We start from the raw sequence: 16,750 nt of genomic DNA, 5'->3' as shown, positions 1-16,750 counted from the left end.
ATTCATTATTACTTCAGATCTGATGATTTCACATTAGTAAGCACCCAGAAGAGGAATTATTTCAAGGAACTTTAAGATACATTAATTTTCCTGTACAGCCCTGTAGGATATACTTAAATGTGTCCAGGTTTCAGGAATCCTACTGTTTGTAGCCGTTCGAGTTTTGTTATTCTGAGCTGCTATGGAGTCACAGGATTAAAGCAGATGAGTGCCCGTGCAGGACGTCACGCAACCAACTCAGCACCATTACGCTCGTGTGCTTTGTTTTACTTTAGATTTTTTTAAGGATTGCTTTTTTTTTAAACTTAATTTTGTTTTATAATCATGTGAAATACTTACATGGTTCCAAAGCCAAATGTATAAAAACCAAATATGTTCAAAGAAGTCAAGCTTTCTCTCTATTCCCTCCAGCCCTTCCGAATACACTGAGGGGAAAAGCGTGACCTCTGGATTCACATCTTGAGTGTATGACCTTGGATCGTGACTTAACTGCTCTCAGGTTCTTTCCTGTGTCCACATGGTGGTAATAATGGAGCCTCCTTCAGAGCAGTGCTGGGAGGATTCACTAAGACCACTCTGCCTAGTCCTCGGCTTTGGTGAGGTCTCAGTGAAGATTAACCACTAGCATGAGGCTCTCAGCAGAGGCTCGCCACAATCCTGAAGCAAAGACGCAGATCAGGAGGTGAATCTGGAGGTGCCGGATCGCTGGCCAAGGTCATGGAGCCCTACCACCAGGACCACGACTCCAATCTTTCAATCCCAGCAGCAGACCACAGTACTTACTCCTCAGATGCCAGGCCCCTTCATGTTCCATGATCATCACATATTCCCTATGCCAGCACAGGAGAAAAACGAACTTTCTTCCCACCCAGGGCAACTTCAAAGGACTCACTGTGTTCAGTGCGTTGAGGGTGGTGTCATCCCGCGAGGCTGCAACGCAGCCATCTTCCGTGGAGCCTCCGTCACACATCCCTGCAAAGGCCGCCATGCTCCTGGGAAGACGGGAAGGGAAAACGGCAGTACAGACACTTCGACCCTCAGTTTCCAGAGCACATCTTCAGCCCACACCAAATTCCACTACTACATGCATGAGTCCTCAGCCTTGCTTCTGCTCTTGTTTAAAAAAAAAAAACTTGAAGTTCCACTGCAGTTCACCCAGATGTATTCTCCAGAAAATATCTAAAATTAAATCCGCTGCAACTTTACTTCATTCCTTTCATACTCTACATCAACTACTTCCAAGCAAAGTGAAAGTGGAAAAGAGGTGAAAAGAACTCTTAGTAGTCACCCCTCCCCTGAAGCCTCCATCCCCACGGCAGCCTCCAAGCTGCACTGCTGACCACAGAACAGCCAGAGCTAATATCCCATCACCACCCTGTTTCAGCATTTCTGTTGCATGTTGTTGATACTACAGTGAGTGAGTCCCAGAAACCCCTGCAGACAAAGGAAGGCTCTGCCTGCACTAGGATGTGTCTGGGACACACTTCAACTTCTCATTTTGCAGTCTCAGCATTTTTAGGTTAGCAAGGACTCATATAGGTAAGCCCCTAAAACATAAAGTTTAGGTTAGGTACCAATGAACAGCCACAGAGTAAAGAAACCTGTAAAGTGATTTTAAGATAAGCTGAATGAGCCAATTACTCAGCTGTATTAAGAGGTGTTGATAATTGCATGCATGGCTTAAGACGTTTTCCTTCTGAAGACTTCTAAAATCTAATGTGGGGCAAACACCGAGGAGAAAAAAGTGATTTTACCATGGTAAGCTATGTTTCTCTGGTAACAAGGATCAGGGCTCTGATTACAGACAGTATAACAAAACATGAAGTCAGAATGCCCAAGATATAAATAGAATTTCAGGGGAAAGGAGAACGTTTGTTGCCCACTAATCAATTCCCAAAGCAGAATGGTGTGGATTCCTTTTACCTTGCTGCCCTCAAGTACATAAGGAGGTCACAGTCATTAACTCCAGGCATCCAGACCAGTTCCTCATGTTGGGTCACAGTGTCACCATCGGGAGAAGGGAATGGTTGCAAATCGGGAAGTTTGGCCTGTAAGACAGGGACGAACAAGTCACAATCAAGGCACACTTGAGAGCTGCCTGTGCAGGCAGGCCTTGGGGACAGATGCAGTAGCTTACTAAGCCTCTTTCTTTTGGCAGCACTGAAATAACAGGAAAATCATGAGTCACTGAAGCTGGCCTATCACACATTTCAGGATCATTTCACCACAGAAGATTTCACAATGGACTGCTCGATCTCTACCTAAGGAGAAGCAGTGTCAAATTAAACCAGTGCCAGTATGGTCCTCAGAGGGAGAAAGAAATGGGCACGTGTGAATAAAAGAAATGATAAAACAAAAAAATGTTTCGGGAAATAAGAGCTGCTTGATAAAGAAGGCAGAGCCACACGCATTTCCAATATGATAATATGTTTACAGAGAGATATATACAAATAGTGGAACCTCACCTAAGGACAGGTGCTAAAAAAGAACTGAACTACCCTACTAAACTAATGCTGCTTTCCAGAGAGTCAGTATCGATGAGTCAGGGTGAACATCCAAAAGAGCCATCATGGTAACATTAAAAACACAGCTGAAGGGACTTCCCTGGTGGCGCAGTGGTTAACAATCTGCCTGCCAGTGCAGGGGACATGGGTTCGAGCCCTAGTCCGGGAAGATCCCACATGCCGCAGAGCAACTAAGCCCATGTGCCACAACTACTGAGCCCACGTGCCCTAGAGCCCGTGCTCTGCAACATGAGAGGCCTGCACACCGCTATGAAGAGTTGTCCCCACTCGTGCAGTCCCCACAACTAGAGAAAGCCCGCGCACAGCAATGAAGACCCAACACAGCCATAAATTATTAATTAATTTATTAAAAAACATAGCTGAACTAAAATGATGGTGATGGAAATTAGATGAGCAGTGCTTTCAGGAGGAGAGGACTTCTTGAGAAGGGCAGGAAGGAACTTTCTGGGATGACACATGTTCTGTGCCTTGCTATGAACTGTCACAGCAGACTGAACAGTATACACAGGATATCAACAGGTCACTGTACATAAGGTACACCTCAATTAACAATGTTTTTGAAAGATTTGAACAACAGTGCTCAACAACCAAGATTCTAAGTCAATTCTGCTAGAGATTCAAACACCTCCAGCGTTTTCTCATCCTCCACTGCTGGGGCAGAGCAAGTGTAAATGGGTGCTGTGACTACTCAGAGGCCTAAGAAAAGTCAACCGTCTGCAAAACACACATGTTCTTATTTTCTCAAATTACGAACAAGGCCGCTTTAGTCTCATAGTTTAAATTAAAAGCTCCAGTGTCCACAGAACCTAGGCAGAAACTGTAAATGAATGAAGCAGGCAGAGTGTGCAGCCAATGGAAATAAAACGAGGGCCTCATGTTCCACTTTAAACGTTCTACTGCCCACAGTAAACAGAACACTACATCCCAATTCCGACTAGCCACATTTCAAGTGCTCAAAGCCACATGTGACAGCGGCTCCCGAACTGGGCATGCAAGCATTAGGTACCAAGAAGTGAAGGGAATCAGGGTGAAAAGAAGAGAGAGCGTCCCCATCTGGGGAATGCTGCTGTGCAGGAATGAGAACCTCTGTTCTGTTGTGGCCTCTCCCCTTGCGGAGCACAGGCTCCAGACGCGCAGGCTCAGCAGCCATGCATGTGGGATCTTCCTGGACCGGGGCACGAACCCGTGTCCCCTGAATCGGCAGGCGGACTCTCAACCACTGCGCCACCAGGGAAGCCCCATCCTCCAATTTTTTTCCGAAGTCCAGAAATCTTGACTTCAATGTGAAAGCTCATGGTTTTAAATGTTGGCTATTCAAGTTTTAAATACAACTGTGTGGCAAAACACAGTATTAGTAGGCCACGCGGCTGGCAGGCTACGGCTTCACAATTTCTGCTTCACAGGCTACCTCTGAGGCCTCTTGCTGTGTATCAAGTGCTGACCTCCCCCAAATAACGATGCTCTTCCCTAATTCAGTACTGACATGTTTAACATTTAAGTGGGGGTCACAATTAGTTCTGCTTAATAAACAGTGATGGCATGGGAATAAAATTAAAACACAATAGCTACTCATATCAAAAGGTCTTTGACATTTGTACTGAGCTGTTTCCCCTGCACCAAGTACAGTAGGTGGTGTAGCAGCTCTCCAATAGTTGTTTGTTAAGTTAATTAAAAAATACTATTGCTGGGTCTTCCCTGGTGGTGCAGTGGGGTTAAGAATCTGCCTGCCAATGCAGGGGACAGGGGTTCGAGACCTGGTCAGGGAAGATCCCACATGCCGCGGAGCAACTAATCCCATGCACCACAACTTCTGAGTCTACGCTCTAGAGCCCGCGAGCCACAACTACTGAGCCCATGCTCCACAACTACTGAAGCCTGCACGCCTAGAGCCCATGCTCCACAACGAGAAGCCACCGCAATAGGAAGCCTGCGCACTGCAACGAAGAATAGCCCCCGCTCGCCGCAACTAGAGAAAGCCCGCACGCAGCAACAAAAACCCAACACAGCCAACCAGCCTGCCAGCCAGCCAGCAATAAATAAATAAATAGTTTGTTTATTTATTTATTTATTTAAAATACTATTGCTGTGGGGAAGGACCAATCCCCTAGAGAAAAAATGGACTAGAAATACAATTAGCTTACAGAAAAGGAAATGAGAATGGCTCTTACTCATAGGAAAAGATGGTCGACTTTGCTGATAAGAGACATGCCAATTAATGACAGCGAGAGACCATTTCCGATCTATCAGATTGACATAAATGCCAAAGTGTGACAATACACAAGGCTGAATGTTTGCACTCATATAAGTCGCTAGTACGAGAAAGCAAAATGGTACAATCTCTACGGAGGGGAACTCTGTAATATCCTAAGAATTACATGTGCCCTCTAAGCCAGTCATCGCCCTTCTGGGGATAATATAATATCCCAAAGATAAGCTGGCAAAATAAAAATCTTTATGCATAAGCTATTCATCGCATTATTACTTGTAACAGCAAATGACTGGAAACAGTGCAAACGCCCAACAATGGGGGCTGGAAGAATAAACTGCTCCACCTATGCAGTGGGGTCCCAGGAAGTGGCAGAAGAAAACGAGAAGGAGCTCTACCTATTGCTATGGAGGGAACACAGGAGATATCGTCAGAAGGTCAAAGAAAGGTGGTGAAGGTGTTTTTATTATGCTACCACTATCTAAGAACATGGGGCTGGGGGAATAAAAATAAGAATGATAGATCAAAACCTTCAATTAAAAACACTAAACAATTATCCATCAGGGAGGGAGGGAACACGTGGAGGGGACAGGGCAAGAAGGTGAACTTTCTGAACATACTTCATTTGCATGTTTGATTTGGAGCCTCGTATTTCACATAATTATAAAAACAAAATTAAGTTGAAAGAACAACAATCCCTTAAAAACTCTAAAGCAAAATCAAATAAATCCACCTAGCCATGTTTTGTGTTTGTTCTTCTCTGGGAATCATTTCAGGTAACTTTAAAACATACTAATTTGCCTATATAGACTTAGTGGGATATATTCTAAGGCCAAAAAAAAAAAAATCTATAAAGCTGTTTCCAATAATCATATTGTTTGTAGCAGTGCAAGTACTGTTATTCTGAGCTGCTATATATGTATTATGGGATTGAAGCAAATGAATAATTACTTTGGTGTCATTTAAAAATTGGTTTTGAGACATGGGGAAAAGATACAGATACGGATGAAAGAAAATTTCATCTATAGGATTAACTATAAGGCCTGTTCTGAATTTGAATTAGAAGCATCAGAAAGAAACCACGATATGTTTTATCATTAAAAAAAGAAAAGGGGGGAAAAAGCGTTATTTCCTAATCTGTTCCCTGAAGAGGCCTGGAAACAGTAACTAACCCAGTAATAATGACTGGGCAGCAGCCACTCAAAAAATGTCACTTTCCTCTAAAACAATGAGGACTCATTAGAAAAGTTTAGTTCTAGACCTAGGGCAGGGAACGTACATAATGAGACATTAAAATCATGTCATATTACATATATACACTACCAAACATAAGGTAGATAGCTAGTGGGAAGCAGCCGCATAGCACAGGGAGATCAGCTCGGTGCTTTGTGACTGCCTGGAGGGGTGGGATAGGGAGGGTGGACGGGAGGGAGACGCAAGAGGGAAGAGATATGGGAACATATGTATATGTATAACTGATTCACTTTGTTATAAAGCAGAAACTAACACACCATTGTAAAGCAATTATACTCCAGTAAAAAAACAAACAAAACAAAACAAAAAAATTCATGTTATACTAGATAAAATACTCTACCAAAGACCACAGGGGTCGAGTTAAAAGGACACAAAAGACAGCAGGAAGAGGCGCCTACTAGCCCACGAATGGATAATTTAATCATCAGTAAGAGTAACAGCAATTGGTTAGCAGATAAGTATTTTTTTTTAAAGGGAGTTTTTTATTTAATAAATTTATTTATGTATTTATGGCTGCGCTGGGTCTTTGTTGCTGCGTGCAGGCTTTTCTCTAGTTGCGGCGAGTGGGGGCTACTCTTCATTGCGGTGTGCAGGCTTCTCATTGCTTCTCCTGTTGTGGAGCACGGGCTCTAGGCGCACGGGCTTCAGTAGTTGTGGCACGCAGGCTCAGTAGTTGTGGCTCGCGGGCTCTAGAGCGCAGGCTCAGCAGTTGTGGCGCACTGGCTTACTTGCTCTGCGGCATGTGGGATCTTCCCAGACCAGGGTTCAAACCCATGTCCCCTGCACTGGCAGGCAGATTCTTAACCACCGTGCCACCAGGGAAGCCCAGATAAATAATTTTAAATCCACTGATGACTACTGGAAGATGTTGGGGAACCAACCAGTAAAAATAGGGAAAGAGTCAAGCATTTATCCTGCCTTTCCTATGCGTTTCAGGGAAACAAAAGTTGACACGGGGACAGCTGGTCAGCTAATAAAAGAAGGAATGATAGGATTAGAGTATCAGCATTTTAAAGGGTAGATCTAAGTAACAGGTCCAATTAGACAGTGAATCTAAGTAACAAGCAATGGCTGCAAACCATCATTAAGAGACACACATGTCCCTGATAGACTATATAGCACCACCCAAAAGTATTCTTGCCAGGGGCAGGGTACCGAACTAGAATGTGATTAAATCTCTAGATTTAATCCTGGGTTGGGGGGACGGATGGAGGGAGGGAGGGAGGGAGGGAGACACTTAGGGAAATCTGGATATAGCAGACACCTGAATATTAAGAAACTGCTGGGCTTCCCTGGTGGCGCAGTGGTTGAGAGTCTGCCTGCCGATGCAGGGGACGCGGGTTCGTGCCCCGGTCCAGGAAGATCCCACATGCCGTGGAGCGGCTGGGCCCGTGAGCCATGGCCGCTGAGCCTGTGCGTCCGGAGCCTGTGCTCCGCAACGGGAGAGGCCACAACAGTGAGAGGCCCACGTACCGCAAAAAAAAAAAAAAGTTACAATGAAAGTAGGCAGTGACCAGTTCATCGAGAGATGAACAGACATATATACAATGAATAATTCAGCCTTAAAAGGAAATTAAATTCTGATACATGCTACAATATGGGAGCACCTTGAAGACATTATGGTAAGAAAATAAGCCATACACAAAAGGGCAAATACTGGGTCATTCCACTGAGTTGTCAAATTCATGGATACAGAAAGTAGAAGGGAGGCTGCCAGGGAATGAGGGGAGAGGATAGTGAGTAGTGACTGTTTAATGGACACCGCGTTTCAGACTGGGAAGATGAAGAGGCTCTGCAGGTGGACGCTAGTGATGGTTGCACTCGGCAGGCGGACTCTCAACCACTGCGCCACCAGGGAAGCCCCTATATTACATATATTTTACCACAATTTTTTAAATGTATGTGGTGATCTTAAAAAAATAAATCTCTGCATTTATATAAAATTCCAAACAGCATAACAGTTCTAAGCTGCTGCTCAACAGCATAAAGGGCCAGTTGAATAATAAGAAATAAAAACCTATTAAAGAAGCTACTAAAGTTTGCTTTACCTGATGGCTAGGACCAACACGAATTTCTCCCTGGGTACTGTTCAGCCTCCTGTCATGAAAAGAGCAGATCAGGTTAGCATAATATAGTTCTGACATGAACATGCACACGTTCTTCAAGGAAAACAACTCACTTGAAAAGTGACGGATAACTCAGGAAGAATTAGCTTCCCCACCGTTTCTAATGCCGCCCTGTACATGTGCGCTCCCCTAACCCCACACGCATCTCTAAAACCGTGTCTTCTAGAAACCCCTCTACTGTAACTCCCTGTCTTGAGTACCTATACCATCGTTCTTTCACCCTGCAGAGAGATGAACATTCCTACAGTACAATCCCAATACATGTTTCTTCTTTTCAGAATATTTCAGGGTGCCCTACGATAAACCTTATTAAAATATAGACAAGATAGCTTATGATTCCTAGCACACACACTCGGTCATGCATTCATTCATTCAACAAATATTTATTAAGTACCAACTGCAAGCCAGGAACTGCCCTAGGTGTTGGGGATAAAGCAATGGAAAAAAAAAAAAAAAAAAACAATATTCCTGCCTTACTGGAACTTTTATTCTAATTTGTGTAAAAAAAAAAAAAAAGAAACAAATAATAGGTCAGATGATGAAAAGGGTCAAGGAATTAAAGGGGTGGTAAATGATGAACTTTTACAGTTCTTTATACAGGATAGTCAGAAGAGGCCTTATTAATAAAGTGAAATTGAGCAGAGATGTAAAGCGTGTGGGGGCATGAGCCCAGCAGGTCTAGGAGGTGAAAGACCCATCTCACTTCTGTGTCATTCTTACTGCACTTGCTATGCTCACTCTCCCTCGCTCCAAATCCAAACCATCCAGGGTCCTTCTAAAAACCACCATTTCACTGAAACCTTTCTTGATTTCCTCCCCATGTCACCTCACACACCCCCAAGAGTGTGGAGTATCTTCTCCCTTTCACTCCTTCAGGAAACATTCATTGAACGTCTTTGCATCCTAGGCCTTGCACAGGGCATGCAGCGGGTACACAGTTGTGGACAAAGAAACGCAGACCTCGGCCTCCCAGAGCTCCCTGTTACCCTCGATGACCATCATGACCATCTGTTGACCCTCTTAGGAAAACGCTTTCCGTGCCCAGTGACAAGGCCTTACTGCGCTGTACAGTCACCTGTGAATTTTCACTAGCGCTGAAGAGTAGGCTTTTCCATGGTGAGAGCTGCTCTATGATTATCTGTCGACCCGGACCGAGCTGAAGAGCATAATAAGGCAGCCAAGACCAAAGAGGAAGCACAGACTTATTTTTCTCCCATGGATCTGACACCCCCACCATTAGTTTTGAAGCTGTTAAAATGAATTCTGGAAAACTATTATTTCCTTCAGGTCCAGCACTTTCTTCTTTTAATCTGACAGTTTTTCTCGCGAAAAGTCTTATTTTGGCAAAGTGGGCAGCAGATATGACAAAGGAAGAGAGAAGACTAACAAAAAGAAAACGGTCTAAGCCTTAAGGAGCTTACAGTCCATCTACCTGGGAAGGTAGCAGCCATGTCCCAAACACCAGATCTGGTCCAATCGCTCCACTCATAAGCCCAATACATTTCAGGAGAAACAGAGTAAAAATGCTAAGGGAAGTGATCAAAATTAGGCGGGCTTCAAGAGGAGACAGTCCATGAAGAGGTTAAGTCCCAGAGAGACCCCTGAAGGACGTGAGGGGCCCAACAGCAGGCAAGAGAGGGCTTCCCAAGTGGGACCAGAACCCCACCAAGGCGGGAAACTGAAAAAGAGGGGCTGTGGTGGAAGAAAAGCTCCTGTGACGAGCGACCTTTAACTCACAAGCCACCCTGGTCTCGTGCGGAGGGAAATGGGTGTTGAAAGGCAGAGCTGACATTCCCGTGAGTTTATGCAGGGATTAGGAGAAGCTGTTTTAGGAGGTATGCAGAGGAGTCACACAGGCCAGGAGGCTATTTTAATCTGAGCACTTCTTTAAAAAAAAACAAGCAGTCAGTGTTACCCACTATTTCCCTTCCAGCTCATGCCTTTCTGTTTCGTAACCAGCTATGAGCAAAACATAGCTGCCAAGCCTAGCTCTCTCCTTCATTTCTAAACACTCTCCAAATGCTTGCCTGCCTACAAGGAGGTCTGGCCAAAATGCATCATCTCAGAAAGCTTCAGCCACAGCCCGTCCAGCAACGTGTGCCCACAGCTCACCTTTCAGGTTCTTCAACCGGTTGGTTATGGAAGCATCTCCCCATCACTGCTACACACACTGCAAAGTCCTTGCCGATTCCAGGACAAACATTCCTGGTTCATTTTTATTTTATTTTATTTTTTGCATGCGTTTTTGGTTTTTTTTCTTTTAATATTTTAATAAACCAGTATTATCATATTTAGGTCAAAACCGTACCACAATAACCCCCCCAAACACCTTATTGAATAGAACTGCTTATATACCACTTATTTGTATAAAAACAGGATACTAGTAATTATTAATACTGCTAATAATGATACAAGTGAGACTAAAAAACGTGCTGGAGTACCTTAACAGCCAAAATTAGAAATCTGTTTCTCTCTTTTATGTCAATGAAGGGTACTTATTAATGAGTAGACTGAAAAGCACAAAATAAAACAAAGAACCTTTTAAAATTAAAAATCAATTTTTACAACGAAAGTATTCATCGTACGCAGTTTTTAAATATTAGGGTCTCCTAGCAAGAGATACAACGAAGTTAGTCTTGAGCAGGATTAAGATGCAAGGTAAGCAGACAATGGCATTAGCCGACCATATCCAGGTACTCCCAAATATAGAATAAATGGCAGAAATATTTTTTAGGCCTAAGAGAAAAGAGGTAGATAGCAATATACACCCTATTAGAGAAAACTGGATGCATCTGACAGAAAAGCTGTCAGTATATGAACTAAAGATGAAAAGAAGAAGTAGCCTTCCTCCTGGGAAAGTGCCAGTATCCAGCTATATCTGGAATCCAAGGAACAATCTCAGTCCTCCCTTCTTCTGACAGCAGCCAAACTCTACATTCAAGGGTCCTCACCTGCTGCTTCCCAGCCCGAGTGCCCCTTCCGTGGTTCCCACCTCATGTTAGCGGGTGGCACTGTGCTATGACTAATTTGGACATCTACCTCCACCCACTCTGGGACTGGAGAGTACAGAAAGAGAGACTTAATTCACTTTTTATATCCCCCAGAATCTAATACAGTACCTGTCTGGCATTATTACTCATTCAGGACAAATTGAAAATTCCTTGGTTACATGAATATTTCTAGACTGCTAGGATGCAAAACTTGATAAAAATCACCAAGAATTATTCTTTAAATGCAGTATCAACAGCTTATAGAAAACACTCTTAATGATGATACGCTGACTACTACATTTTTCCTTTTACTTAACACAGCAAATCTCAAACGTTTTGGTCTAACACCTTTACACTCTATTGAGTATCTTGAGGAAACTGTATTTTTGAGAGATTTCAAAATGTTTACTTATTTATTTATTTTAAAATAACAATAGGCTTAAATAACAATATTTAACAATTAAATATACTCTTACGAAAAATGATTGTATTTCCACAAAAAGCAGTGAAAACAGAGGCAACGTTTTACATTTTTGCAAATCTCCTTAGGATGAGACTCCGTAGAAGACAGCTGGATTCTCACATCTGCTTCTCTACACTCAATATGTTACAGTACATTCTTTTGGTTACAGTGTATGAAAAAAAATCGAACCTCACACAGATATATAACTGGGAAAGGAAAGATTATGTGAATAGTCTTTCTGATAACTGTGGATATGCTTTTTGATCCTACACCAAAACCCAACATGTGACTGTTTCTTAAAGGTCGTTTGCACAATGTTAACCTAAAATCTTATCAATGATCTTTTGGACTCTTGTACATTAAAATCTGTTGGTCTGTCTTGGCCTTTGAATGGATCTTCCACCCATGATTTTGTCATGCATTGGTTAGATGGAAAATATTCACTCACTAAGTTTTGCAGATCTTCCAAATATTAACACAGTTAACTGTACAATTAAAAAAAATAATCACATTCATTAATATCACCACACATCTCACAACAAGAGCCTGTGTACGTACAGAAGCTGTCAAACTCAGAGTGGTGGGTACAAGTTTTTCAAAATTCTAATTATTTACTTGAAAGCTCCAATCTTGCATTGGCAAAATACTATCAGCTGGTTTGCCTTGAAATGGCAGGCTCACTGCATTTGTTCATTTTCAAGAAAATGTCCACCGATTACCCAAGTGAGTGAACACAGTTTATCAGTTATTCTCCCAAATAAAAATGGTGTTCCATGAAAGAAGCAGCTAGTTAAGCTTCTAACTTCAACCAACAATGCGTGTCCTTTGGTGTGCACCAGAAGTCTTTCATGATGCTTCCCGTTTCATCATAACGAACACTGCAAAGACAGGAACTCAAGGGTCGGCATCTGATGAAATTAATAATGGGGCCCACAAACCAGCTGTGAGAAGCACTGATTATTATACATTATGAACTTCAGAAAACACTGGAGGCTAACTAACTAGGAAGACTGACTTGTTTCCTGTTTTGTAATACTTGCTCCCCTGTTCGTTTACATACACTTCTTCCTCACTCCAGCCCATCAATGTGAAATATTATATTTGTGTTGAAGAAACGAGACATTTACGCATGTAGCCTGCTTAAGAACTACGACGCTGTTACACAGAGAAGTTCACAAGAAGAGAATGGACGCTGATTGCATCCATATTAATGGAAAACAAAGTAAAGTCTGGAGCCACTTTCTGAAGTCACGGAGACTGGGATTAACTTGGGGGTCACTGTCCAATAAACAGTCACTGGAATAAATTCTAAAAAATATACTGGAGGCTCAAATTCAAAAGGTCCCTAATCTAGAAAACGCCAGGTTAATCCTTCCATTAGTAACAATAGCTAACATGTTAAGTACTTTCTATCTGTTCTGGGTGCTCTTACAGTATTATCTCATTTCTATGTATTAATTCATTTAATTCATATTTTGATATTTATCAGAGCACTAGTAGTGTTATCCACAGAAATTCAGATCTTATTCTCTCTTGTGTTTAAAACATAGTTACTAAGAAGGTTTCTGCCTGATGTACAGCATTGCCTAATTAACACAGCAGGTCTGGGCAAAACCAGGGTAGCCTTCAATTAAAGAAGGAAAATCAAGACCAAGGACAGTGTAAATCCCAGCAAGGTCAGATAAAGGATACTACATATGCAATAAGAAACCAAAGACGGAAGTCATATCCCAGGATAATGCAAGACACATCTATGCACACCTCTGTCCTTGCCTCAGGGTTTTTACCTATATTACCTTAAATTTAGGTATCACATATTTGTATGACAAACAGAAGCAAAATAATACTAGTTATCACTTATGAAGCGCTCTCTATACATTATTTCATTCTTCCATGACAACTCTATGAGGCAACGGCTCCACTTAACAGATAATAATAACAGGAGTAACTGCAACATCAATAAAGAAGCTCACATGTACGCTGAACATTAACTATGTAGCAGGCATTTCGAGCGAATCCAACTCCATACACTGTCTTACCTAACCTTAAGGATGACCCTGGAAAGTAGGTGCTATTATTACCTGTACAGATAAGGAAACTGAAGCTAAGAGAGTTTATGAAATTACCCAAGATTACACAGCTAACAGGTTGGAAAAAGCAGGATTCAAACTCAAGTTTAGTTAACTCCAAAGTCAGAGCTCCCAGCCACACTCCATATGGCAGAGTGATTTTACTGAACCAAAATTACACAACTAATTATAAACAGAATCACTATGAGAAGCCATATCCTTTTCCTTAATTCACTTCTTTGTTTGTTTCAAGCATCAAAAGTAAGACAAAATAATCAAAAAGTATTTTTTTTAAAGTTTGAAAATCATGTTAAAAGAGAAAACCCATCAAAGTTAAAGGTCAACTTATATAACATTGTCAAAATGGCAAAATTATAAAGATGGTTGCCAGGTATTAGGAATGGTGGGGGGAGAAGGGAGGGAGTAGAATCTTTGCGATGATGGAATAGATCTGCAAAGCTACATATGCAATAAAACGTCACAGAGCTATTCACACACTATACTAATGTCCCCCAAGTCTGGATTCTGATGTTACACTGGAGTTCTATACCATACCTCCTAGGAGTAGGTGAGTGAGTGAAAGGTACATGGGAACACTCTGTAGGATCTTGCAAATTCCTATGAATCTAAAAAATTATAAGTTGTTTAAAGTCAAAAGAAGAGGTTAACTGAGTGGTGTATTACAGATAGACTAGGGGTAAGAAAGAAAACCAGACATGAGAAAAGTTGAATAAATAACAGATTTCCTCAAAATACACTGTAGACAGGTGAATAAGTAGCTGAAGAAAAAATGCCACGAGATTCAATGAATTAACTCAAGTCACACATTCCTTTTTTTCTCTGTATTTACTAGGGATCTCTGGAGTGGGATCATCCTTTTCGAGACATCCTTAGCTGTGATGCATACTACCAAAAACAAACAAACGAAAAACTCACCATCCTCAACATCCTCACAACCAAGAAGGAAGAATTTCTCTGTGCCCCTAACGTAAATAATATACATATTTCAAAACAGCTGAGTTTAATCCCCATTATTCTACAAATCTTTGCTTTGGAATATGAAAAAATAGTCCCAGAAGCCAAATTACAACAATGATGGTAAGCCACTGTGTTTATTCCTTGAGTTAAAAAAAAATAGAAAGAAATTCATTGTATATGAAATCTAATACAAAAGAAACCAATGTAACAAAGCAGTATCCATGGCAACTACAACTTAATACTGCAGTCCTCTTCAGCTGCAGTGGATTAAATAAAATGACAAGATGTTCCCTTTGAAAAGTAACCCGTTACCATGGAAACGTTTTAGTCTAAGAAGTAAACAGGGAATGGACAGAAAGGAGCAGGGAGCCTGCAAGTGAATATCAGAAAGGGAGCAGCATCTATGCAAAGACGATGAGGCGGCAGCTGGCCAGACGAGGAAGCTTCTGGAGAAGAGCGAGTCGGCTGGAGACAGGGGCCGCCCGGCAGAACCACTCCTTCCCCCCAAGAGAGGGGACGGTGTGAGGAAGGCACGGGTCTGTGAATGTTCGCTTAAGACCCCCCAAGTATCTTTATGTGATCACGGTGACTGCTTATGACAAGAACCTGCATCTACAGAGAAAGAAAAGGGACAAGGACATGCGGTCCTGGGGAGAAGACACAAGGGGGTAGAACAGAGGTCTTGTACAGGGAGCCGGCGTGGCTACTTCCCATCACAATCCACACCCAGAACGTAATGGCAGGGTGGCCTCTGGCCCATTCCCCAAAGGCTGGGACCAGTAACTCTCGAGTCAGACCCTGCCCCTGTGGCTGCTGCCATGGGTGAATGAAATCACATGCAATCTCCCTTTACCTGTCCTTCAGATCGCAAGGCTCGATGGCAGATCGTTCTTATCTTTTCCATAGGGTGGCAAGTTAAGCAGGAAGGTGGACAGAGATCAACAGAAAGAAGATTCTAGAAACTCTGTTTACTAGCTCATTCAGAAGTGACCACAGAAATAACAGACTGGGGGTCCAGAATGAGATACACCAAATTTTAGGAAAATCAAAAGGCAATATACCAGAATCACTTCTTTTTACAAGGGTGGTGGGCAGGAGTGAAAGTCACACTGATAACAAGGAAACCCAGAATGGCAGGCTGGGTTTCTCAGATTTCTCCAGCATGGACAGGTATTTCTAAAACAGTCTTTTCAGTAAGTGTGAAATTTCCTTGAAGTCTGACATAGCTTCTTAAAAATCCAAGTAAATTTTGTATTCTACTCCGTAACATATTCCCATTCATTTTAAGGTAGAAAAAAATTTCCCTAGATCTGAGTAAAACCACTGTGCTCTGCCTATCCTCGGGATGCCCCATGATTTGGGCACCCCGCCGCGGCCGGGAGCGAGAACTTGATATACACACCTGAGTCTAGATGCTCAGTTGCCTGGGGGAGAGCACAGACTTCAGAGTCAAAGGAACCTGGATTAAAATGTCAGTACCAAGGTTCTGTCAGCTCTAAGTGTGATCTTGAGGACTCAATTCAACCTCTCTGAGCCCATCTATGAAATCAAGTTCATAATGGCTACTCTGCAAGACAGCTATAAAAATAAAAGATGATCTATGGAAAGCAAGGCACAGTGCCTGTCACACAGTAGTCATCACTATTAATAGCTCCAAGCACTGCCAGGAGCGAGAACAGGAAGTAATTCCTCTGTTATGAGTTCCCAAAACACCACCTACCTCTCCTTCAGCCTCTTGTCACAGGCATGATTTTATATTTAATTTGTGTAATTATTTCTGTCCATGGCTATCCTGACCAAAAGCACCCTGTGGGCAGGAACCAAGTCCGATATTAGCTCACCACTACTTCCCAGAGCCCCCTGGCACTCACTAAAGATATTTTAAATGAATAAACGACTCCAAGATTTTAACTCATCTACCATTTTGCCATAAATAACAACTAAGTGCTTTATTGAAAAGTCAAGTCACCTGTGACAGAAGGCTACCCGCCCCCACCCCCCACCCCCGCAAAGCAAATTCATCTGAAACAAGCTTGATAAACTGCCCAGAAGGAACAAAACTCAGGATTCATTCAAAGTAAAAGAAAAAGTTAATCAGTCAACATGTGGAAGAGTTAACGTTCTAAATTCATACACAAA

General features: G+C 42.3%; 1 protein-coding gene across 1 annotated transcript in view; it reads right to left on the bottom strand.

Annotated features, from left to right (window-relative positions):
- Positions 1–16,750, bottom strand: part of RERE (arginine-glutamic acid dipeptide repeats) — a 423,849-nt gene that overhangs the window by 120,208 nt on the left and 286,891 nt on the right. Inside the window, exons 8-10 of the mRNA XM_024750016.1 lie at positions 8,034–8,082; positions 1,924–2,048; positions 893–992 (exon numbers count right to left, since the gene is read on the bottom strand). Coding sequence (XP_024605784.1) covers positions 893–992; positions 1,924–2,048; positions 8,034–8,082 — 274 coding nt within the window. The remainder of the gene's footprint in view (positions 1–892; positions 993–1,923; positions 2,049–8,033; positions 8,083–16,750) is intronic.

Source organism: Neophocaena asiaeorientalis, unplaced genomic scaffold (genome assembly GCF_003031525.2).
Source record: "Neophocaena asiaeorientalis asiaeorientalis breed wild unplaced genomic scaffold, Neophocaena_asiaeorientalis_V1.1 scaffold275, whole genome shotgun sequence".
Classification (NCBI taxonomy): domain Eukaryota; kingdom Metazoa; phylum Chordata; class Mammalia; order Artiodactyla; family Phocoenidae; genus Neophocaena; species Neophocaena asiaeorientalis.
Note: the sequence above shows the minus strand (reverse complement) of the source record. Positions and strands in the feature narration are given on the sequence as shown.